General features: G+C 39.4%; 2 protein-coding genes across 4 annotated transcripts in view; one reads left to right on the forward strand and one right to left on the reverse strand.

Moving 5' to 3' along the window:
• Positions 1–24,153, forward strand: part of PXMP4 (peroxisomal membrane protein 4) — a 772,061-nt gene that overhangs the window by 74,208 nt on the left and 673,700 nt on the right. The window lies entirely within an intron of this gene.
• ITCH (itchy E3 ubiquitin protein ligase) overlaps positions 1–24,153 on the reverse strand; it is a 180,536-nt gene that overhangs the window by 70,591 nt on the left and 85,792 nt on the right. For all 3 annotated transcript variants that reach the window (XM_049698921.1, XM_049698922.1, XM_004272743.4), the window contains one exon: positions 3,571–3,661. In XM_049698921.1, the coding sequence (XP_049554878.1) occupies positions 3,571–3,640 (70 nt within the window). In that variant the 5' untranslated portion in view covers positions 3,641–3,661. The remainder of the gene's footprint in view (positions 1–3,570; positions 3,662–24,153) is intronic.

Raw genomic sequence — 24,153 nt, forward strand, 5'->3', positions numbered from 1 at the left:
AGTTTATTTATCTATTTATTTATGGCTGCATTGGGTCTTTGTTGCTGCATGCAGCCTTTCTCTAGTTGTGGTGAGCAGGGGCTACTCTTCATTGCAGTGCATGGGCTTCTCATTGTGGTGGCTTCTCTTGTTGCGGAGCACAGGTTCTAGGCACACAGGCTTAGTTGCTCCACAGCATGTGGTATCTTCCCAGACCAGGGCTTGAACCTGTGTACCCGGCATTGGCAGGCAGATTCTTAAGCACTGCGCCACCAGGGAAGTCCCTACACCGACGTTTAAAACACAAATCCAGCTGTCTGCTCTTTGTTAAAAACTCGACTTTTAAAACACAAATCCAGCTGTCTGCTCTTTGTTAAAAACTCTGGTTACTTCTCATCTCCCTTAGCAATGTTTTTTTTTTTTTGGTAGCCTTGACACACCTGAAGGAGATGATCCACTCCCATTAATTCTCATGGGTCCCTGCTCTGCAGCAGTGGCTTTTAGGGACATCAAGGGAAGTCTTGGCATTTCCCTCCTTCACATCATTTGCTCTGTCATGTTCATTCCTGAAAGATCCTTTTCTACCTTTCTACTTTTTTTCTGGCCATGCCAGGCAGCATGTGGGATCTTAGTTCTCCAACCAGGGATCGAACCCGTGCCCCCTGCATTGGGAGCGCAGTCTTACCCAATGGACCTCCAGGGAAGTCCCTACCTTTCTACTTTTTTTTTTTTAATAAATTTATTCATTTATTTACTTATTTTTGGCTGTGTTGGGTGTTCGTTGCTGCATGTGGGCTTACTCTAGTTGCGCAAGTGGGGACGACGACTCTTTCCTCCAATGCACAGGCTTCTCACTGCGGTGGCTTCTCTTGTTGTGGAGCACGGGCTCTAGGTGCATGGAATTCAGTAGTTGTGGCACACAGGCTCAATAGTTGTGGCTCGCGGGCTCTAGAGCGTAGGCTTAGTAGCTGTGGCAAACGGGCTTAAGCTGCTCTGCAGCATGTGGGATCTTTTCAGACCAGGGATCAAACCCGTGTCCCCTGCATTCGCAGGCAGATTCTTAACCACTGTGCCACCAGGGAAGTCCTCTACTTTTAAATAGTAGCAATGCTTCAAGCACTACCTCCTTTCACAGTAACTCTAGTCAAATATTGATCTCTCTTTCCTGACAAAGTCATTTTCTCTTCACACCATTACCATATACCATGGCATTTATACTTAACACTTGCATATTTATGCCTTCCTTGAATTTTGGAAGATGTTGAAGAGCTTAGCAAAAAAAAAAAAAAAACTATGCTAATCCATTAACACAGACTAAAAACTACAATGTCAATTAAGGGGATTTGTGCAAAAAAACTTAGTTCTGAAGTTTCTAGCACCAAAAGCAAAGAAGTAAACAATGAATTATGAAGGACACTTGATTCTAGTCAACTTGGCACTTTATTGTTCATTATCTGATGTTCTCCATTTGTCCCATATCTAATGATATTTTTGCTAAATATGCAAATAGATTTTATCCATAATTCATGGTGTTTGTTTTTGTTAAAATGGTTTTGCCCTATACTTGTACATTCTCAAGATTTTTAGACCCAAGATTAAAAAGCTTATAAATGGCTAAGAATTATGTCTTCTTGAGGACATAATGCATTTAGGCATTAAATGTTTTTCTTACTATGACAGTAATGATAGCAAATAAGATAGCCAGTTTATGCAAAGAAAAGACTAAAGGAATATAAACCTATTTATCTGGGGATTGAGATGATAAATAATAAGGACTCCTCACTTTACTATTTTACTCAGTTTTTAAAAATAAAAAGCATGTGTATTACTTATGTAACCTGAAAAGTTGAAACAATCTATCAGAAATTCTTTAAATCAAAGGTTTTAACAATAAGCTGCCCCAAAAAAGAAGTCTTAAGAAGCCTGGCCCAATGTAAATCAGCTACTCAGAGTAGCTTGAGAATGCGGAGGGGAGAAACAATTAGAATCTGAGAAATATTAATATCTTTCACTGAGAATCAGACATTCCTAAAGAAAGAGACTGGAGTTAGTGAAAGAATTCCCAAGAATAAATTCTAACATGCTTTCAACTTAAAGTGTTACTTCTTTATAACTCAATCACTTTTAGGTTTTGAGGAGGACAATAATTATACAGTATATGACCTCATATTCATAACCTAGAAGTGGATATAAGCCAGGTATAGTAGAAACTAAAATAATCAATAAATGCCATTAAATTAAAGGGAGAGAGTCTAGGGTTCCATTGTGTGATAGACACATGCATGTCTGAAGAAAATCCAGTGCCTCACTTTGGCTAGTGCAAGTAGCTTCTATTGATATATAAAGACCTACAAAGAGATCATATGGAGCCTGTAAAACATCTTAGCCCAGTTTTAAAGAAATTCAATACCATAGCCAAGGAGAAGCACTGAAGGTTTCTGAGCAGGAATGAACAAATCAGGAGGCATTTTAAGAACATTAATCTGAAAGTGATACACTTGATTAGTATGGCTAGAGGAAGAAACAAAGAGAGATTAGGAAAGTAACAACAGCAACCAAAATATTTAATAGGGATTTCTCCAAAAAACATATACAAATGGCCAATAAGCACATGAAAAGATGCTCATCATCATTTAACCATCAGAGAAATGCAACTCAAACCCATAATGAGATAGCTCACATCCATTAGGATGTCTCTAATCAAAAAGATAAGCATTGCAAGGATGCTTACAAAATTGTAACCCTCATACATGACTGTTGGGAATATAAAGTGGTGTGGATGCTTTGAAAAATAATTTGGAATTCCTCACAAAGCTAAACATGGATATTACATGACCCAGTGATTCTACTCCAGAAAGTAGAAGGTATATACTCAAGAAAACTGAAAACATACATCTTCACAAAAACTTACATACAAACGTTCATAGCATTATTCATAATAGCCCAAAAGTGGAACCAACCCAAACATCCATCAGCTGATAAATGGATAAAGTATGTCCACACATGGAATAGTATTTGGCAATAAAAAGAAATTAGATACTAATACATGCTACAACATGGTTGAACCTTGAAAACATTATTATGATAAGTGAAAAAAGTCAGAGACAAAGGCCACGCATTTTATGACTCTATTTATATGAGAGATCCAAAATAGGCAAAGCTATAGAGACAAAAATAACTAGGGCTGAAGGTGGTTGGGGAATATGGGGCAGGGGTTTCTGCAGTGGTGAAAATGTTCTAAAATTGACTGGTGTTGGTTGCACAACTCTGAGAATGTACTAACAATCATTGACTTCTAAATGGGTAAACTGTATGGTATGTGAATTATCTCAACAAAGCTAATAAAATCCAAATGAAAACAAAAAATAGCAATTGCCAAAGCATGTTTAATGGAAAAAACAAACAAACCCAAATCCTATACTATACCCAAGAATATCCTGAAATCAAAATGTAATTTTTACATATCTAAACATTATGTTCATTCATTCATTCAGAACCTGATACGTCACAGCCACTAAAGATTTTAAGATTTTTTTCTTTTTATCTTGGGAGTGGGGGGGAAGTAAAGCAGTAGATCTTTTTAAGACTTACCAGTTATCTGAAGTTGTGATTTCATGGTCAGGCTACCCATTGAACCAAGCTGTGATCCACTGTCAGACATAACACCAACAGGACGGCAAACCTGAACAGGGCCAAGGAAACACTATAAACATCAAAAATTCCCACTTGAAAAATATGTAAATAGTGCTAGCCAGGCCATTTCCATGTCCCACTGAAGGCCACACAATAACCAGTGGCCTTCACATTGCTAAATATAATTTTCAATTCTAGTATCCATCCTGCGTTAACCTATCAGCAAAATCTGACATGATCATTCCTTCTTCCATGGTTTTTCTTCCTTTTAGTTCCCAAGACACATTCTCTAGGTTTATGTCCTACATTACTGATTGTTCCTTCTTAGACTCCTTTGATGATTCCTTCTCTTCTCTCCACCCTCCTAATACTGGAAAGTTCTAGGACTCAGTTCTTGTTTCCCTCTTCTCTCATCGCTCCATACTCATTTCCTCAAGGATATCATCCACTGTTATGGCTTTAAATATCATCTATATATCAACAAGTCCCAACTTTATATTTCTATTACAGACTTCACTCCTGAATTCTAAACAACTTCACTTGCATATCTAAAAGACACTCTGAACTTAACAGATCCAAAATGGAACTCCTGATGTTCTCTGTAAACTATCTCAGTTGATGGCAATTTCATTCTTTCAGCAGCTCAAGCCAAAAACCTTGGAGTCATCCTTGACTCCTTTCTATTTCCTTTCCAACCCGCTGGCAAATTCTGATGTCTCTATTTGTAAAAATATATCTAGAATCTAGACATTTCTCACCACCTCTACCACCAATCTGTCCAGACCCACCTCTGACAGCCATTTTTTCCTAAATTATGCCCCTCTCCTAGATTAACCTAAAAGGTCTCCCTTTTTCCACCCTTGTCTAGCTTTAGTACCTATTCTTAACACAACCTGGATGATTCTTTTAAAATGTTAAAAACCTTTCAAAACCTTCCCATTTTACTCAGAGTAAAAGCCTGAATCCTGAAAGACCCTATATGATACATGCTTCCACTGCTCCCTACTTCCTGAACTTATTTCCCTGCTACTCTCCTCCCCTACTCAGGCACATACTTCCCTATTATTCTTGAAATATGCCAGCACATTCTTGCCTTTAGACGTTCATTCTACTTGTCTTCTTCACAATATTCAGTCTGCTCCACTTATGATGATCATTTTCTTCTCCTATAAACTATGTGACCTTCTGACATACTAAGTAATTTACTTGGTAAGTATGTTTATTGGTTTTGACTCCCTAAGCTAGAATATAAACTCCATGTGAACGGGGGATCTTTTTGCTTTGTTCACTGATGAAACCCAGAAGCCCAAAATAGGGCCTGTGGCTACTGAATTATACTAAATGAACACCTCTAACATATCTTCTTCAGCCAATAATCATGGAAGAGTTAATCCCCCTGTGGAAAGGGCATGATTCGTATACAATAAAAAAGATTTTATAACAAAGTCAGAACACTTGGGTTTGATTCCTGGCTACAACACTCACTATATGATACTATTTGAGTCATATAACTTCTCTAGGTCCCAGTTTCCTGTCAGAGAAATGGGGATAATACCACCTCTACCTCACAGGGCTTTTGTAAGACTGAATGATTATATCTGTGGGAAAAAAAATGCTCTGTGAATGTTTATTATTTATCATTAATACTCTTTGAATTTATTTGTTTGTTTATTTATGGCTGCGTTGGGTCTTTGTTGTTGTGTGCAGGCTTTCTCTGGTTGTGGAGAGCAGGGGCTACTCTTCATTGCGGTGCGCAGGCTTCTCACCGCGGTGGCTACTCCAGTTGCGGAGCATGGGCTTCAGTATTTGTGGTTCGCGGGCTCCAGAGTACAGGCTCAGTAGTTGTGGCACACAGGCTTAGTTCCTCTGCGGCATATGGGATCTTCCCAGACCAGGGCTCAAACCTGTGCCCCCTGCATTGGCAGGCAGATTCTTAACCACTGCACCACCAAGGAAGTCCCTAAATATGTTTTTAAAATAACCTGTTCTTAGGCTTTCGGGGACTTGATAAAAATTTTAAGAATATTTTGAGTGGGTCAAAGTAAAGATTAAACTCAAGCAAAATTTACTCAGCACTCACTAGTTGCCAGGTCCCATGTAAGAAATATACAAATACAATAAGGCAAAATTAGGCTTCCGTTCCCTGGCGGTCCAGTGGTTAGGACATCATGATTCCAATGCAGGGGGCGTGGGCTCGATCCCTAGTCAGGGAACTAAGATCCCACATTCCACAGGGCAACTAAGCCTGTGAGCGCTAGAGCCTGCGTGCCACAACTGGAGAGCCTGAGAGCCACAACTACTGAGCCCACACCACAACTAGATAGCCCCATGTGCCACAACTACAGAGTCTGCGTGCCACAACTTGAGGAGCCTGTATGCCGCAAGGAACAGCCTGCACTCCGCAATAAAAGACAGCGCAGGCCACAATGAAGATTGTGCAACTAAGACCCAATGCAGCCAAATAAATAAAATAAATATTAAAAAAAATCATGTATGTACTGATACATATTAGTTTTATATAATCAAAATTACTTAAGTATTTTAAATCCCTAAGAACAAAAAAATACCATTTGTAAAGACAAACTATAGAAACCTAAGTATCAATTGGCAACCAGTTAAATAAATAACAAACTCATACCACAGAACACTATGCAGCTATCAAAACAACTTACTAATGACTGAAATGGAATGATTCCAAGAACATTTTTTTAAGTTACAGAATATATATAATGTGATGGTATTTTTTCAAACAAAAACAAAGTATATATTCTTGTAGGTAAATATACTTATAAACAAAAGCAGAAAAAGTATACATCCCCTAACTGTTTATAGTGGTTACCTTTGTGGAGAAGGGGAGAGGGTCTGTGTACTACAGGAGGTGGTCATGGGGAACTTTGGTTTTGTATGTATTGCTTGAGTTTTTAAAAAGAAAATGTGTAGCCTACTTGTACACTTTGAAAAACAGGCAAACAAAAGCAGAAAAAGTATACATCCCTAACTGTTTATAGTGGTTACCTTCGTGGAGAAGGCGAGAGGGTCTGTGTACTAAAGGAGGTGGTCATGGGGAACTTTGGTTTTGTATGTATTGCTTTAGTTTTTAAAAAGAAAATGTGCAGCCTACTTGTACACTTTGAAAAACAGGCAAGACAGAGTAGATTGAGAATCTACACTTCAAGTCCCATCTTCTCCCCTGAGCTCCAGACTCTTAGGTCTAACCATTATTTATAACTGCCTGCATGGTTAAAATGACTAAACTGAGGAGACTTCCCTGGTGGCACAGTGGTTAAGAATCCACCTGCCAACGCACAGGACACGGGTTCGGGCCCTGGTCCAGGAAGATGCCATGCCACATGCCATGAAGCAACTAAGCCCCTGCGCCACAACTACTGAGTCTGCGTGCCACAACTACTGAAGCTCACACACCTAGAACCCACTCACTGCAACCAAGAGTAGCCCCTGATCGATGCAACCAGAGAAAGCCCGCACGTAGCAACAAAGACCTACCACAGCCAAGAAAAAAAAAGACTAAATTGAAACTCTCCCTGGCCTCAATAGCACCACCATCCATCCAGTTGCACAAGCCAAAGCTGTGGGCATTATCTTTCCCTCATTACCAAGTTCTAAAGATACTACCTGCAAAATATACCCTGCTATATACCTTAAAATATATGCTTATTTTTCTCCTCTTCTTAACCATCTTAGTCCAAGCCACAAACACCCATCCCTTCCCTGTCAACAAATTACTACAAGTCACTAAATTGGTCTCTCTGCTTCTGCACCTGCTCCCTCTCCCTCCCACCACCCATTCTCCACACAGCAACTAGGGTACTCTTTTAAACACGAAAGTTAGATCATGCTCTACTCTGCTTAAACATCCAATAATTGCCTATCTCACCTAAAATAGAATCCAAATTCCTCACCCTGGCTTACAGAAGTCCCACTACATTCCATCCATGACCTACTCTCTTGACTTCTCCTCATATCATTCTCTCCCTTACCCACTGCAAATATGGATTTCTTTCTATTTCTTAAACACACTAAGGTCATTCCAGACTTACAGGCTTTACACTAACTGTTCCCTCTGCTCGGAATGTTTTTCCCTCTTACCTTTAAATAGCTAACATCTTATATTCAGGTCTCAAGTTAATACTCAAATACTCAGAGAGGTCTTCCCTGACTACTCAATCTAATGTAGCCATCCTATTACTATCACACCGCTGAAATTTTTCTGATTAAATTTTTTACTGACTATAAGGTCCACAAAGGTAGGCAACCTTGTCTGCCTTGCTAATCAGTGTCTAGAATATTCCACAGTTGTTGTTTTTTTTAATTAACTAATGTCCGCAATTTATATTTAGGTCCACTCTTTGTGAACCTTATACAGTCCTATGGATTTGTTATTGTTGTTTTGTTTTTGGGGTTTTTTTTTTTTTGCGGTACGCGGGCCTCTCACTGTTGTGGCCTCTCCCGTTGCGGAGCACAGGCTCAGGACGTGCAGACACAGTGGCCATGGCTCACGGGCCCAGCCGCTCCGTGGCATGTGGGATCTTCCCGGACCGGGGCACGAACCCGTGTCCCCTGCATCGGCAGGCGGACTCTCAACCACTGCGCCACCAGGGAAGCCCCCTGTCCTATGGATTTTGACAAACACATAACTGCCATGTATCCACTATTATAGTATCACACAGAATAATCTCACAACCCTAAAAGTCCCCTGTGCTTCACCTACTCATCCCTCTTCCCTCACTAAGAACCTCTGGCAACCACTTATCTATTTACTGTTTCTATAATTTTGCCTCTTCCAGAATGTCAGATAGGTAGAAGCACACAATTTAGAGCCTCAGCCTGGCTTCTTTCACTCAGCAGTATGATTAAAGTTTCCTCCATATCTTTTCAGAGCTTGGCAGCTTTTTTTTAAATTGCTGAGTAATATTTCATGTGTGTTTATTCCACAGTATATACATTTGCTTACTGAAGGATATGTTAGTTGTTTCCAGTTTTTGGCAATTATGAATAAAGCTGCTATAAGTATTCATGTTCAGGTTCCTTGTGGATATAAGTTTTCGACTCAATTGGGTAAACAGGACTACAATTACTGGATGATAAGGGTAAACCTATGTTTTAGCTCTGCCAAATGGTTTTCCAAAGTAGCTGTACCATTCTGCATTCCTATTAGGATTGAAATAGAATTTCTACTGCTTCATATCCTCACAAGCATTTGGTATTGTTAGTTTTTTGGAATTTAGCCAGTCTAACAGGTGTACAATGACGTTTCACCATTGGCCTAGTTTGTAATTCCCATATGACATATGATGTTGAGCCTCTTTTCATATGCTTATTTACCATCTATGTACACTGTTTGGTGAGATATCTGTTCAGATATTCTGCTCATTTATTATTTGTTTTCTTGCTGTCGCATTTTAAGAGTTCTTTGTATATTTTAAATACAAGCCCTTTATGTGTTTTGCAAATATTTTCTCACAGCCTATGGCTTCTCTTTTCATTCTCTTAACAGTGTAAAGGTTTCACCAATTCCCACATGTGAGTGAGTGCGGTGAGTATGTTCCCCACACCAACAAGCAATTCTCCAACACCAGCTAAGTGTCCTACAATTTAATAAAAATCAGAGAAGAAATAAATATAGCATGTTTTTAAATATTAAAAAAAACCACCAAAAAAATTATTAGAAATAAACAAATACACTAAGTTGCAGAGTAAAAATATCAATATACAAGTCTGTTCTATACACTAACAATGAATCATCAAAAAACAATTAACAAAAAAATCTCATTTACAATTGCAACAAAAAGAATACCTAGGAATAAATTTAACCAAGTAGGTGAAAGACCTGTACACTGAAAACTTTAAGACGTTCTTGGAAGAAATTTAAGACAACACAAAAAAATGTAAAGGTATTCGTGCTCAGGGACTGGAAAAATTAACATTTTTAAATGTCCGTATTACCTAAAGCAATCTACAGAACCAATGCAATCCCTATCAAAATCCCAATGACATTTTTCACAGAAATAGAACAACAACAACAACAAAATCCTAAAATCTGTAAGGAGTAACAAAAGGCCCCAAGTAGCCACAGCAATCCTGAGTGGGGGGGAAAAAACCCAAAGCTCGAAGTATCATTCACTCTGATTTCAAATTATATTACAAAGCTATAGTAATCAAAACAGCATGGTATTGGCAGAAAAAGTGACATAGATCAATGGAACAGAATTGAGAATTCAGAAATAAACACACATATGGGCAATTAATTTACAAAACAAGAACAAAGAACATAAAGTGGAGAAAGTGTAGTCTCTTCAATAAATGATGTTGGGAAAACTGGACAGTTAACACGCAAAAGAATGAAACTAGACCACTATCTTACACCATAAACAACGTCAACTCAAAAGGGATTAAGGACTTGAATGTAAGACCTGAAACCATAAAACTCCTAGAAGAAAACACACATCAGTCTTAGCAATATCTTTCTGGATATGTCTCCTCAGGCAAGGCAAACAAAAGCAAAAATAAACAAATGGGACTACATCAAACTAAAAAGCTTCTGCACAGCAAAGGAAACCATCAACAAAATGAAAATTCAACCTACCTACTCAGAGAAGATATTTGCAAATCATATCCAATAAGGAGTTAATATTCAAAATACATAAAGAACAACCAAAAAATAAACCACCCGATTAAGAATGGGCAGAGGAAGTGAACAGACCCTTTTCCAAAGACATACAGATAGGGAACAGGGACATGAAAAGATGTTCAACATTACTAAGTATTATGGAAATGCAAATCAAAACCACAAATGAGTTATCACCTCATACCATTAGAATAACTATTATCAAAAAGGCAAGAAATTGGGCTTCCCTGGTGGCGCAGTGGTTGAGAAAAAAAAAAAAAGGCCAAAAAAAAAAAAAAGGCAAGAAATAACAAGGGTTGGAGAGGATGTAGAGAAAAGGGAATCCTCATACACTGTTGGTAGGAGTGTAAATTACTGCAGCCACTATGGAGAGTTCTCAAAAATTAAGAATAGAACTACAATATGATCCAGCTACTCCATTTCTAAGTATTTATCCAAAGAATTCAAAAACATCTAATTTGAAAAGATATATGCATACCTATGTTCAATCCAGCACTATATACAATAGCCAAGATATGTAAACAACCTAAGTGCCTATCCATGGATGAAGAAGATGCAATATATATATAATGGAATACTACTCAGCTGTAAAAAATTCTTTTAAAAATAAAGGAGGGCTCCCCTGGTGGCGCAGTGGTTGAGAGTCTGCCTGCCGATGCAGGGGACATGGGTTCATGCCCCGGTCCGGGAGGATCCCGCATGCCGCGGAGCGGCTGGGCCCGTGAGCCATGGCCGCTGGGCCTGCGCGTCCGGAGCCTGTGCTCCGCAACGGGAGAGGCCACAACAGTGAGAGGCCCGCGTACCACAAAAAAATAAAAAATAAAAAATAAAAATAAAGGAAATCTTGGGACTTCCCTGGTGGCACAGTGGTTAAGAATCCACTGCCAATGCAGGGGACATGGGTTCAAGCCCTGGTCCAGGAAGATCCCACATGCCGCAGAGCAACTAAGCCCATGCACCACAACTACTGAGCCTGCAAGCCACAACTACTGAGGCCCACACACTAGAGCCCGTGCTCCACAACAAGAGAAGCCACTGCAATGAGAAAACCACGCACTGCAACAAAGAGTAGCCCCCGCTCGCCGCAACTAGAGAAAGCCCATGCGCAGCAACAAAGACCCAACGCAGCCAAAAATAAATTAACTTAAAAAAAAAAAAAGAAAGGACATCTTGCCATTTGCAACAACATGGATGGACCTAGAGGGTATTATGCTAAGTGAAATAAGTCAGACAGAGAAAGACACATACTGTATGATTTCACTCATATGGTAGGGGGGAGTTCAAACCAAACCAAACAAAAATGAGCACACAGAGAGAAGAGAGCAGCGGTTAGCAGAGAGCAAGTGGGGGAAGGGTGATATGGATAAAGGGAGTCAGCTGTACAGTGACGAATGGAAACTACACTCTTGGTGGTGAGCATGTTGTAGTGTATACAGAAGTCAAAATATAATTTTGTACACATGAAACATATAATGTTATAAACCAATGGGGTTTTTTGGGGGTTTTTTTTTGCGGTACGTGGGCCTGTCACTGTTGTGGCCTCTCCCGTTGCGGAGCACAGGCTCCGGACACGCAGGCTCAGCGGCCATGACTCACGGGCCCAGCCGCTCCGCGGCATGTGGGATCCTCCTGGACCGGGCACGAACCCGTGTCCCCTGCATCGGCAGGTGGACTCTCAATCACTGCGCCACCAGGGATGCCCTAAACCAGTGTTTTATTAGTCAATCAATGAAAAGGTTATCTGTCAAACCACTAATCTAACAGAACAGACTTCAGTGGCCACACAAGACAAAGAATACAGGACTGCACAAAATTAGTTTGGAAAAGTCACCAAACAATCAAATGACAACCACAGGAAGCAGCAACAAGAAACCATGAGATGGGGGAAGAATATAATTTCCAGAGTTGCCACATTATAACATTCAAAATGTTCAGTTTTCATACTAGCAAACCGAATTCAACAGCACATTAAAAGGATTAATACATCATGACCAAGTGGGATTAATCCCTGGGATGCAAGACTGGGTCAACATATGAAAATTAACATGATCAACAAGGACGAACCGTATAGCACAGGGAACTCTATTCAGTATTCTGTGATAATCTATATGAGAAAAGAATCTAAAAAAGAATGAATATATGTATAACTGAATCACTCTGCTGTACACCTGAAACTAACACAACATTGTAAATCAACTATACTCCAGTAAAACTAAAATATTTTTAAAAGAGAAAGATAATAAATGTGTTATACCACATTAAAAGATTAAGGGTAAAAATCACATGATCATCATAACTGATGCAGAAGAGCATCTGACAAAATTCAATACTGTTTCATGATAAAAACTGTCAGATTAGGAATAGAAGGAAATTACCTCAACAAAATAAAAGCTACATATGAAAAGACCACAGCTAACATCACACTCAAAGGTGAAAAACTGAAACCTTTTCTTCTAATACTAGGAACAAGACAGGATGCCCATTCTTACCACTTCTAGTCAACACAGTACTGGAAGTCCTAGCAAAACCAATTAAGGTAGAAAAAGAAATAAAAGGCACCCAAATTGGAAAGGAAGAAGGAAAATTATCTTTGTCCCCAGATGACATGATCTTATATATAAAAAACTCAATAAAGCCTCCACACAGGGACTTCCCTGGCAGTCCAGTGGTAAAGACTCCACACTTCCACTGCAGGGGACACGGGTTGGATCCCTGGTGGGGGAACTAAGATACCGCGTGCCGCGCAGTGCAACACCTCCCCCGCAAATAAAAGACTCCACACAAAAAACACAATATGGCTTCCCTGGTGGCGCAGTGGTCGAGAGTCCGCCTGCCAATGCAAGGGACACGGGTTCGTGCCCTGGTCCGGGAAGATCCCACATGCCGCGGAGTGGCTAGACCCGTAAGACATGGCCGCTGAGCCTGCGCGTCCGGAGCCTGTGCTCAGCAACGGGAGAGGCCACAACAATGAGAGGCCCGCATACAGCAAAACAAAAAACAAAAAAGCCCCACAATATTGTAAATCAACTATACTCCAATAAAAATTAAACTGTTAAAAACTAACTTTTTAAAATACAGCAAACTTGTACGATACAAAATCAACATAGAAAAATTAGCTGCATCCCTATACACTAACAATTAACTATCCGGAAAAAAAAATTAAGAAACAATCCCATTCACAATAACATCAAAAATAAAAGATACTTAGGAATAAACTTAACAAAGGAAATAAAAACTACAAAACATTGCTGAAAGAAATTAAAGATACAAATAAATGGAAAGACATCCTGTACTCATGAATTGAAAGATAAAGTATTGTTAAAATGTCCAAACTACCCAAAGTGATCTACAGATTCAATGCAATCCCTATTAAAATCCCAATGGAATTTTTTAAATAGAAAAAATCCTAAAATTCAAATGGATCCAAATAGCCAAAATAATGTTGAGAAAGAAGAACAAAACTGAGATATCACACTACCTGATTTTTAGAATATTACAAAGCTACAGTAATTAAGACAGTATGGTACTGGCATAAAGATAGGCATATAGAGCAATGCAACAGAATAGAGCGCCCAGAAATAGACCCACAAATATACAGACAACTAATATTCAACAAGGTTGTCAAGAACACGCAATGGGGAAAGAATAATCTCTTCAACAAGTGGTGCTGGGAAAACTGAATATCCACATGCAAAAGAATGAAATTGGATCCTTATCTTACACCATAAACAAAAATCAACTCAAAATGGATGAAAGTCTAAAACATAAGACATGACACTGTAAAACTCCTAGAAGAAAATATAGGGGAAAAGCTTTGTGACAGTGGTCTTGGCAATGATTTATTGGATATTACACCAAAAGCACAAGCAACAAAAGCAAAAAAGACAACAGGGACTACACCAAACTAAAAAGCTTCTGCTCTGCAAAAGGAAAGAATCAACACAGTAAAAAGACAGCCTGTGAAACAGAAGAAAATATTTGCAAACCATATATCTGACAAGGAGTTATATCCAAAATACACGAGAAGCTCCTACAATTCAAAAGCAAAAGACCCCAAACAACCCAGTTTTAAAATGGGCGAAGGACTTGAACAGACATTTCTCCAAGGAAGACATACATATAACCAATAGGTGTGTGAAAAGATGCTTGACGTCACTAATTATCCAGAAAATGCAAATCAAAACCACGAGACCTCATCTCACACCTGTTAGGATGGTCACTATCGAAAAACAAAAAACTGGGCTTTCCTGGTGGCGCAGTGGTTGAGAGTCCGCCTGCCGATGCAGGGGACACGGGTTCGTGCCCCACTTTGGGAAGATCCCACATGCCACGGAGCGGCTGGGCCCGTGAGCTATGGCCGCTAAGCCTGCGCGTCCGGAGCCTGTGCTCTGCAATGGGAGAGGCCACAGCAGTGAGAGGCCCGCGTACCGCCAAAAAAACCCTAAAAATGTTGGCAAGGATGTGGAGAAATTGGATCCCTTTTACACAGTTGGTTAATCTCTTATATTGAAAACAGAGGCAAAAATCGTCAACAAAATACAAGCAAATTGAGAATTCAGTAACATTCCATGACCAAGTGGAACTTATGCCAAGACTGCAAAGTTCGATAAATATCCAGAAAACAATTAATGTAATATATCAGATCAATAGAATAGAGGACAAAAACCACATCATCATCTCGACAGACACAGGAAAGGCATTTCACAAAACTCAACACGCCTTCATGATAAAAACACTCAAGGAACTAGGAGTAGAAGAGAACTTCCTCAACGTGAAATAGGGCATCTATTAAAAAAGAAAAATCTATAGCTTACATCCTACTTAATGGTAAAAGACTGAATGCTTTCCCCCTAAGTTCAAGAACAAGAATGCCAGCTCTCAAAAATCATTTTTATTCAATACTGTACTGAAGGTTCTAGCCAGGGTAATCAGGCAAGAAAATGAAATAAAAGGCATACAGACTACAGAGAAAGAAGTACAACTATCTTTATTTGAAGATGACCGGATCTTGTGTATAGAAAATCCTAGAGAATCCACTTAAAAATTATTAAACAGGTGGGAATTCCCTGGCACTCCAGTGGTTAGGACTTGGCGCTTTCACTGCTGGGGCCAGGGTTCGATCCCTGGTTGGGGAATTAAGATCCTGAAAGCCGTGTGGCTCGATCAAAAAATATATATATATATATATATTAGGGCTTCCCTGGTGGTGCAGTGGTTGAGAGTCCGCCTGCCGATGCAGGGGACATGGGTTCATGCCCCGGTCTGGGAAGATCCCACATGCCGCGGAGCAGCTGGGCCCGTGAGCCATGGCCGCTGAGCCTGCGTGTCCGGAACCTGTGCTCCACAATGGGAGAGACCACAACAGTGAGAGGCCCGCATACCACAGAAAAAAAAAAAAAAAAAAAAAAAAAAAAAATATATATATATATATATATATATAAAATAAGTTCAGCAAAGTTGTAAGATATAAGATCAACATACAAAAGCCAATGTAATTCTACACAGTAGCAATGAAAAATCTGAAAGTGAAATTAAGAATTCCATTTACAATAGTATAATAAAATACTTAGGAAAATTCAACAAAAGAAGTGTAAAACTAAAAATTAAAGAGGACCTAGAGACTTCCCTGGTGGCACAGTGGTTAAGAATCCACCTGCCAATGCAGGGGACATGGGTTCAATCCCTGGTCCAAGAAGATCTCACATGCCACGGAGCAACGAAGCCCGTGCACCACAACTACTGAGTCTGCGCTCTAGAGTCTGCGAGCCACAACTACTGAAGCCCACGCGCATAGAGCCCGTGAGCCGCAACAAGAGAAGCCGCTACAATGAGAAGCCCAAGCACCACAACAAAGAGCAGCCCCCGTTCGCTGCAACTAGAGAAAGCCCATGCGCAACAACGAAGACCCAACGCAGCGCCCCCCCCCCAAAATAAAGATGACCTAGATGAATATAAAGTCATCCAATGTTCGTGGATTAGAAGACCTGACATTGTTAAGATGGTAATAGTCCCCCAAATGACCTACAGATTAACCCCCAAATGAGCTACAAATTAAACACAATCACTACCAAAATCCCAACTGCCTGTTTGCAGAAATTCACAAGCTGATTCCAAACTTCATATGGAAATACAAAGGACCAGGAATAGTCAAAACAATCTCAAAAAAGAACAAGGTCAGAGGATTCACACTTCCCAATTTCAAAACTTACTACAAAGCTACAGTAATCAAGACAGTGTGTTATTGGCATAAGCATAGATATACAGATTAATGGAATAGAATTGAGTTCAGAAATAAACCCAAACATCTATGACCAACTGATTTTTGACAAGGGTACTAAGACAAACTTCTCAACAAATGGTCCTGGAACTAATGGATATTCATGTGCAAGAGATCCCTACCTCACAACCATGGACAAAAATTAACTCACACTAGATCATACACCTAAATGCAAGAGCTAAAACTAAAAATTTGGTAGAAGAAAACAGGTATAATTCTATGTGACGCTGCATTAGACAGACAATGGTTTCTTAGCTATAACACCAAAACCAGCAACATAAAAACTGGATATAAATCAAAATTTTTAACTCTTGTGTTTCAAAAACACCATCAAGAAAGTGAGAAGCCCACCCACAAAATGGGAGAAAATCTTTGTAAATCATATATCCAATATAAGTATCTAGAATATATAAAGAGCTTTTACAACTCAACACAAAAAGACAGATGACTACAAAATTGTCTAAAGGACTGAAACGGCATTTCTCCAAAGAAGATATACAAATGACCGATAAGCACATGAAAAGATGCTAAACATCATTAGCCAGAGACATGCAAATAAAAACCACAATGAGATACCCACTTTACACCTACTAGGAGAGCTATTCAAAATGATAAGTAACAAGTGTTGACAAGGATATGAAGAACCCTCACACATTGCTAGTAAAAATGTAAACTAGTGCAGCTGCAGTGAAATAAAGTTTTATGGTTCCTCAAAATAGGTAATAGGTAATTCTACTCCTAGGTATATTCCCAAGAGAAACGAAAACATATGTCCACACAAAAACTTGAACATAACTGTTTACAGCAGCATTATTCATAATAGCCAGAAACAGAAACACCACAAATGTCCATCAACTAATGAACAGATAAATAAAATGTGGTATATTCATACAATAAAAAGAAATTCAGCAATAAAAAGAAATGAAGCACTCGTTAAATGTTATACCAGGGATAAACCTTGAAATATTATGCTAAGTGAAAGAAGCCAGTCACAAAAGACAATATATTTTATGGTTCCATTTATATGAAATGCCCAAAGTAGACAAATCTACAGAGATGGTAAGTCAATTATTAGCTGCCTAGGGCTAGGGCTGAGTGGATGTAGATTGAGAGCGACAGCTAAGGGGGCACCGGGATTATTTGGGGGGCAATGATGTTTTCAAATTGATTGTGGTGATGGACGCACAACTCTGAATATACTAAAAGCTACTGAATTGTACATTTTAAATAGGTATACTGTATAGTATGTGAACTATATCTCAATAAAGGTGTTTAAAACAAGAAACAAAATTTAGAGGAAAAATTTTTTCCAGACTAAAATATTTTACTACCAATGGACCTTCACTAGAAGAATTTCTAAAGGATGTACCTGAAGAATAAGTAGAATGATCCTCAAAGGAAGCTCTGCAACTCAAGATATAAAAGTGACTAAGGAAGTGGTAAACATAAGGTAAATCTAAAATATACAAAACATGGGACTTCCCTGGTGGTCCAGCAGGTAAGACTCCACACTCCCAATGCAGGGGGCCCAGGTTCGATCCCTGGTCAGGGAACTAGATCTCACATGCATGCTGCAACTAAGAATCCACATGCCACAACTAAGAAGGCTGATGCCGCAACTAAGAGCCCGCATGCCGCAACTAAAGATCGCACAAAGAAGATCCCGCATGCCACAACTAAGACCTGGCGCAGCCTAAATAAATAATTTTTAATAAAGAATTAAAAAAATACACAAAACAATGTCTTATTTGGGGATTTAAAAATACAAAGCTAAAATACTGAATAACAGCATTAAAGTCAGGAATGGAGGTAACTGGAGTTAATTGTTCCAAGATCCTTGTATTGTTCAGGCCAAGGCAAAGATACTGATCAGTTTTGTGAAGTTAATATGCAAGTCAAAATTTCAGGGAATTCCCTGGAGGTCCAGTGCTTAAGATTGTGCTTTCATTGCCCTGTGGGCATGGGTTCGATCCCTGGTCAGGGAACTAAGATGGCACAAGCCACGTGGCAAACAATCAATCAATCAATCAATTAAAACAATTTCAAAGAGAAGCAGTAAAAAAATAAAAACAGTGCACAAATTCCAAATCACTACCGAGAAAAAAATATTTGAGGGAAAAATGTATGAATCCAAAAGAATGCAAAAAGTAAACAAAAAGTAAAAAAAAAAGTATGTGGGGAAAGGACTTTCACAAGAAGATGATAGATTACACATGTGCATCTGAATCCCCTTTCAAATTTCCCCTAAACTCTGGTGAAGAAATTTTAAAAATTAAAAAAGTAATAACAGTAATAAAGGTCAGGAAAAAGAAGTAGAGGTAACAACAAACAAGTACAATAACTTCAGTAAGCTACAAAGCAGATGGACCAATGCTATTTGACAGCACACTCAATAAAGCAGACTCCTGTCCTATGCTGGCAACAGGGAAAAGCCAAGAACCAAGATGGTTAGTTTACTTGCAGTGCCCCCAAGAGAAGATACCAGTCAATTTTGGAAGTAGGAAGTAAAGTTGGGACACAGAAGCAGAATTGGTTGAAAGCTGCTTACCAAGCATTTTGATTCCTAAATCCCCTACTTGACACCAAAAGGCTCAGGTCTGTTTTTTTTTTTCCCTCAAGCATCTCTGCAATGGAAGATGCCAGGTACAGCTGAAGGCTGAAGAACAGTATCAAGAACACAAGAATTAAAGGAACATATGCAAACGGAATGACTAAATTCCCATCCTTTTTTCCCACTAGGCTCCCAGCTCACTGTAGCCAAGACTTAACCACCCAGGCAGGAGACAGGACAAGCCTTATCAAGTTCCCCAAAGAGTCCACCAGGTAACCCTATATTGAGGTTCTCAGTTAACAAGCCCTCTCCTCTCTACATGCACTCACAGCCCCCAGTCTGCCCACATCCCTAAACATGATAAAGTTGTGGAAAGCTTCTATCAAGAAAAGTGATGCCAAAGAAAAGCAAAATATATTAATATCCTCAGAGAGATGAAAAGATACAATATTCATTAAACAAAAACAGAGTGCCATTAAAAAAAAAATTTAGGGTAAAGAAGTAACTATCATGAAAACTCTCCCCAACACCAGTTTGGTCAGCTCTTGAGTAGTGTGAAATTGCAAGATCTGTACACAGATTTCAGTTTGTCAGAGCACTGGAATTGGGAATCAACTGATACCTGCACTGCCAGGCTGACAAAATAACTTGGTTGCCGTGGCTATGCTGTAATCTTGAATAATTTTGCAGCTTTAAACTACTTTTCGGTCCTTGTGAGGACTGACTAGCAACATGTCCTGTTTTTCCTTTTGAAACCTGACTATGCAGTTGAGTTTTCCATTCTTTAATTTCATAAACAACTTTACATTAACCTCCCATTACCTAAAAAACCTTGCAATTTGGGAGAGTCTAATTAATATAATTTCCATGGGAATTCCCTGGTGGTCCCGTGGTTAGGATTGGCGCTTTCACTGCCATGGCCTGGGTTCAAAAAATTTCCAAATACACTATGGGTAGATTCTGAATGACTGATGTGGTCAGTCACCTAGTTAACAAAGCCCAACATACAGTATTAAGTAAGCACTATCACGTGCACTTTAGTTATTAGATCAAAGAATGTCTTCAATCTGCTGCTCTGCAAAGTTTTTCTGTAAAGGGCCAGAGAGTAAATATTTCACAGTTGTGGGCCCTATGATCTCTGTCATAACTGCTCAACTGCCACTGTAGTGTGACAGTGGTCACAGACAACACATAAAATGTATTTTATTCCAATAACACTTTATTTATAAAAACAGGCAGAGGGCCAGATTCCTCCCACGGGTCATAGTTTGCTAACACCTGCTCTCAAGCATCAATGTGAAAAACGATAACATCCTACATACATCACACCATGATGGCTTAATACTGGGAAATATGGAAGAGGCAAAATTTCTTAAGACATTAGAATAAAACAGTTGGATGTGGGTGGAATATCTTTTAAATTTTTTTAATTAAAAAAAAATTAAACATCTTCCTCTTTATCCCCATTACTATTCCCTTCATTTGGCTCTCCCTGTACTATCATACTCATTTCAGTATTTCTCTTTGCCTTACCCCAATCTGTCCACACAGTGTTGTCAAAGGATTTTTAAAATGAACTTTCTACACCTCTGATCTGCCATGATCCTGGCTTGCCTATTCTCGTACTTCACATACCATTCTCCCACACAGACCCCATGCTCCAATCACACAGAAGTGAAGTTCATTCCCCAAAATGTCATCTGTTTAATACTTCTGTGATTTATTTATCCTGTTCCTTCTCTTCAAACTTTGCCCCGCAATTTCCCTAAATTCCCAGTGATCTGGTCTTCTCTTATCCGTCAACATTCTGCTCAAGCATCTCATCTGGTAGCCTCCCCTAAACTTCAAAGCAGAAATAATTAATTTCTTCTTCTAGTCTACCCTATAGCATGTATTCCAAGAGATATTATAACACAGTAATTAAATGTGCAGGCTTTGGAGTCAAATAAATCTAGATCCACATCTCAGCACCATTACTTAAGCAAATTATTGAATTACTTTCTTCATCCATACAACAGGGATAACTTAATTGTAGTTTCGGTTTAAAGGCTGAGATAATACCTGTAAAGTCATATAGAAAGGCTTAAACCCAGTTAAGTGTTCAACAGCTGTCTCTTATTATCTGTTTGCAAATCCCTCTCACCTTTCAAACTGTCTTCTTGAGGTCAAGGCAATTCATCTTTACATCACTAGAACCTTACAGAGTATCTTAAGTATATTAATAGTAAGCTCTCAAATATATGTTGAATCAAAATAAACATGAAAAAGTTATTATACTCAAAATGAATTTTTCTCTAACTCCTTGAATGTAGGATAACTTTCTTACTGAGACATTAAAAGACTTAAAAATATCGATTACAATCCAAAGCACTCACCATCTTCCAGCATTTCTCCAAATAAATGGGAGCACTAGTAACCTATACATAAGAGCCTCTTTGTGAATAAGTGAGGTAATAAAGGGTAATTTTGCTGTTGTTGTTGTTTTTAGGTCTATGATGACAATATAAAAGCAGCCAACAAATATACTCTGCAGAAAGCTTCCCGTCATAATAGCAAACAGCACAGACTTACAAAGAGGGCTTCTGCCTGCCTAGAAATTAAAATGCGAGGGAGAGCCATAATAATCAGAATTACAGAAAACTGACACTGTACTCTATTTTTTTAAAATATTTATTTATTTAGGCTGTGCCATGTCTTAGTTGCCGGCAAGCCGGATCTATTTCTTAGTTGTAGCATGCGGACTTCTTAGTTGCAGCATGCACGTGGGATCTAGTTCCCTGACCAGTGATCAAACCTGGGCCCCCTGCATTGGGGAAGTCCCGACACAGTCTTACCCTCTGGACCACCAGCGAAGTCCTGACACTGTACTCTCTATATGTAAAAATTTCCTCACATGAGTAAGGAAGTACAAGTGGTAGTAAATAATTTTGACTTTGTGGGGAGGGGAAATTCAGACAAGATGACCCAGAAGACAATCACTTGTGGGTGAAAAGACAACAGGAAGAGAATAGGGGACTTCCTCAAGTTTAGTCAACTAACAGGTCACAGAGGAGAAATTAGCACAACAGAAAAAGAATTGACTATAAAAATCAACAAAAGGGGCACCAAGCCCTAGCTCTGCTGTTACATTAGAAACAAAACTTGTAATTTACAGGCAATGTGAATGTCTTCACAGAAAACCCAAAAGACTACATAATAACCTAGAAAACTGACAAGCACCATGGACAAAGTGAAAAGTAGAAAAACTTTTAAGTGAAAAAAGGCAAAAAATTTTACCTCAAAAGCCAACTAGGGCTTCCCTGGTGGCTCAGAGTCCGCCTGCCGATGCAGGGGACATGGGTTCGTGCCCCGGTCTGGGAAGATCCCACATGCCGTGGAGTGGCTGGGCCCGTGAGCCATGGCCGCTGAGCCTGCACGTCTGGAGCCTGTGCTCCGCAGTGGGAGAGGCCACAACAGCGAGAGGCTTGCGTACCGCAAAAAAAAAAAAAAAAAAAAAAAAAAAAAAGCCAACTAGTTTGGGGTAACTATACAAACTTGTGAACATAAAACATATTCATGACAACGCAACACAAAGAGCAAAAAACAAAACACAGGGAATTCCCTGGTGGTCCAGTGGTTAGGACTCCGTGCTTCCACTGCAGGGGGCACAGGTTCAATCCCTGGTTGGGGAACTAATATCCTGCAAGCTGTGCAGTGAGGAAAAAAACAAAAAAAAACCAAAAATCATAACCAGGGTTGGCACCCTTGGAATTCAGATGGAGTTGAGAGAGAAAGAATATATTAAAAAATTTGAACTCTTGGTCAGTTAGAAGTCAACAGGAATAAACCAGGTGTATACTAGGCAAACCATGAGATACAGTCGCCCTAGGTATGCGTGACAGGTATGGAAATTTAAACTGCTAAAATAGCGGTATAAAAGAGAAAGTATTAAATCCAGGAAGCTGCTATAAATCACAAGCATCATAATAACAAAAAATAATTAGTCTGTTGAATAATCACATGCTGTAAACAGTTTTCAAGAACTCTACATGTGGTAACTCATTTAATAGACTCTCCCTGTAGTGGGTTGAATAGTGGTTCCCAAAAAGATATGTCCACATCCTATTCCCTGAAACCGATGAATGTGACTTTATTTGGAAAAAAGTGTCTTTACAGATATAATTAAGAATCTTGGTACTTCTCTGGCAGTCCAGTGGTTAAGACTCCACGCTGCCAATGCAGGGGGCATGGCTTCCATCCCTGGTCGGGAAACTAAGATCCCACATGCCAGGTCGCAGAGGGGAAAAAAATAGTAACAATCTCAAGATAAGATCATCCTGGATTATCCAGGTGGACCCTAAATCCAATGACAACTGTCCTTATAAGAGACACAGAGGAGAGAAGAGGGCCATATGAAGACAGGCAGAGATTAGAATCATGCAGCCACAAGCCAAGGAATATCTGGAGCCACGAGAAGCTGGAAAAGGCAAGGAAGAATTCTCTCCTAGAGCTCTGGACAGAACGAGGCCCTTCTGACCCCTTGATTTCAGACTTGTGGCCTCTGGAACCGTGAGAAAAAAGGTTTCTGTTATTTTAAAGTAGTTTTTTAAAAAATTTATTTTTTATATTTTTGTGTCGGGTCTTAGTTGCGGCATACGGGATCTGTTGCTGTGGCGCTCTGACTTCTCTCCACTTGTGGTGTGCGGGTTTCCTCTTCTCTAGTTGTGGCGGACAGGCTCCAGAGCACGTGGGCTCTAGGTGCCCCTCGGCATGTGGGACCTTAGTTCCCTGACCAGGGATGGAACCCGCGTCCCCTGCATTGGAAGGCAGATTCTATACCACTGGACCACGAGGGAAGTCCCAAGTTTGTTATTTTAAGATGCTAAGTTTGTGGTAATTTGTTACAGCAGTCACAGGAAATTAATACACTCCCTCTAAGGTAGATATTACTACACCCATTTCATTTTAATGATGAAACAGGCACAGAAATGTTAAGTAATCTAATAAACCAGATTTTCAGATAAAAATAAAAAATATTAAAATGTAATAAAAAATGTAATAAAGAACAGGAAATACTATTTGGAGACT

The sequence above is a fragment of the Orcinus orca genome, chromosome 16, assembly GCF_937001465.1.
Source record: "Orcinus orca chromosome 16, mOrcOrc1.1, whole genome shotgun sequence".
In the NCBI taxonomy this organism is placed as follows: Eukaryota; Metazoa; Chordata; class Mammalia; order Artiodactyla; family Delphinidae; genus Orcinus; species Orcinus orca.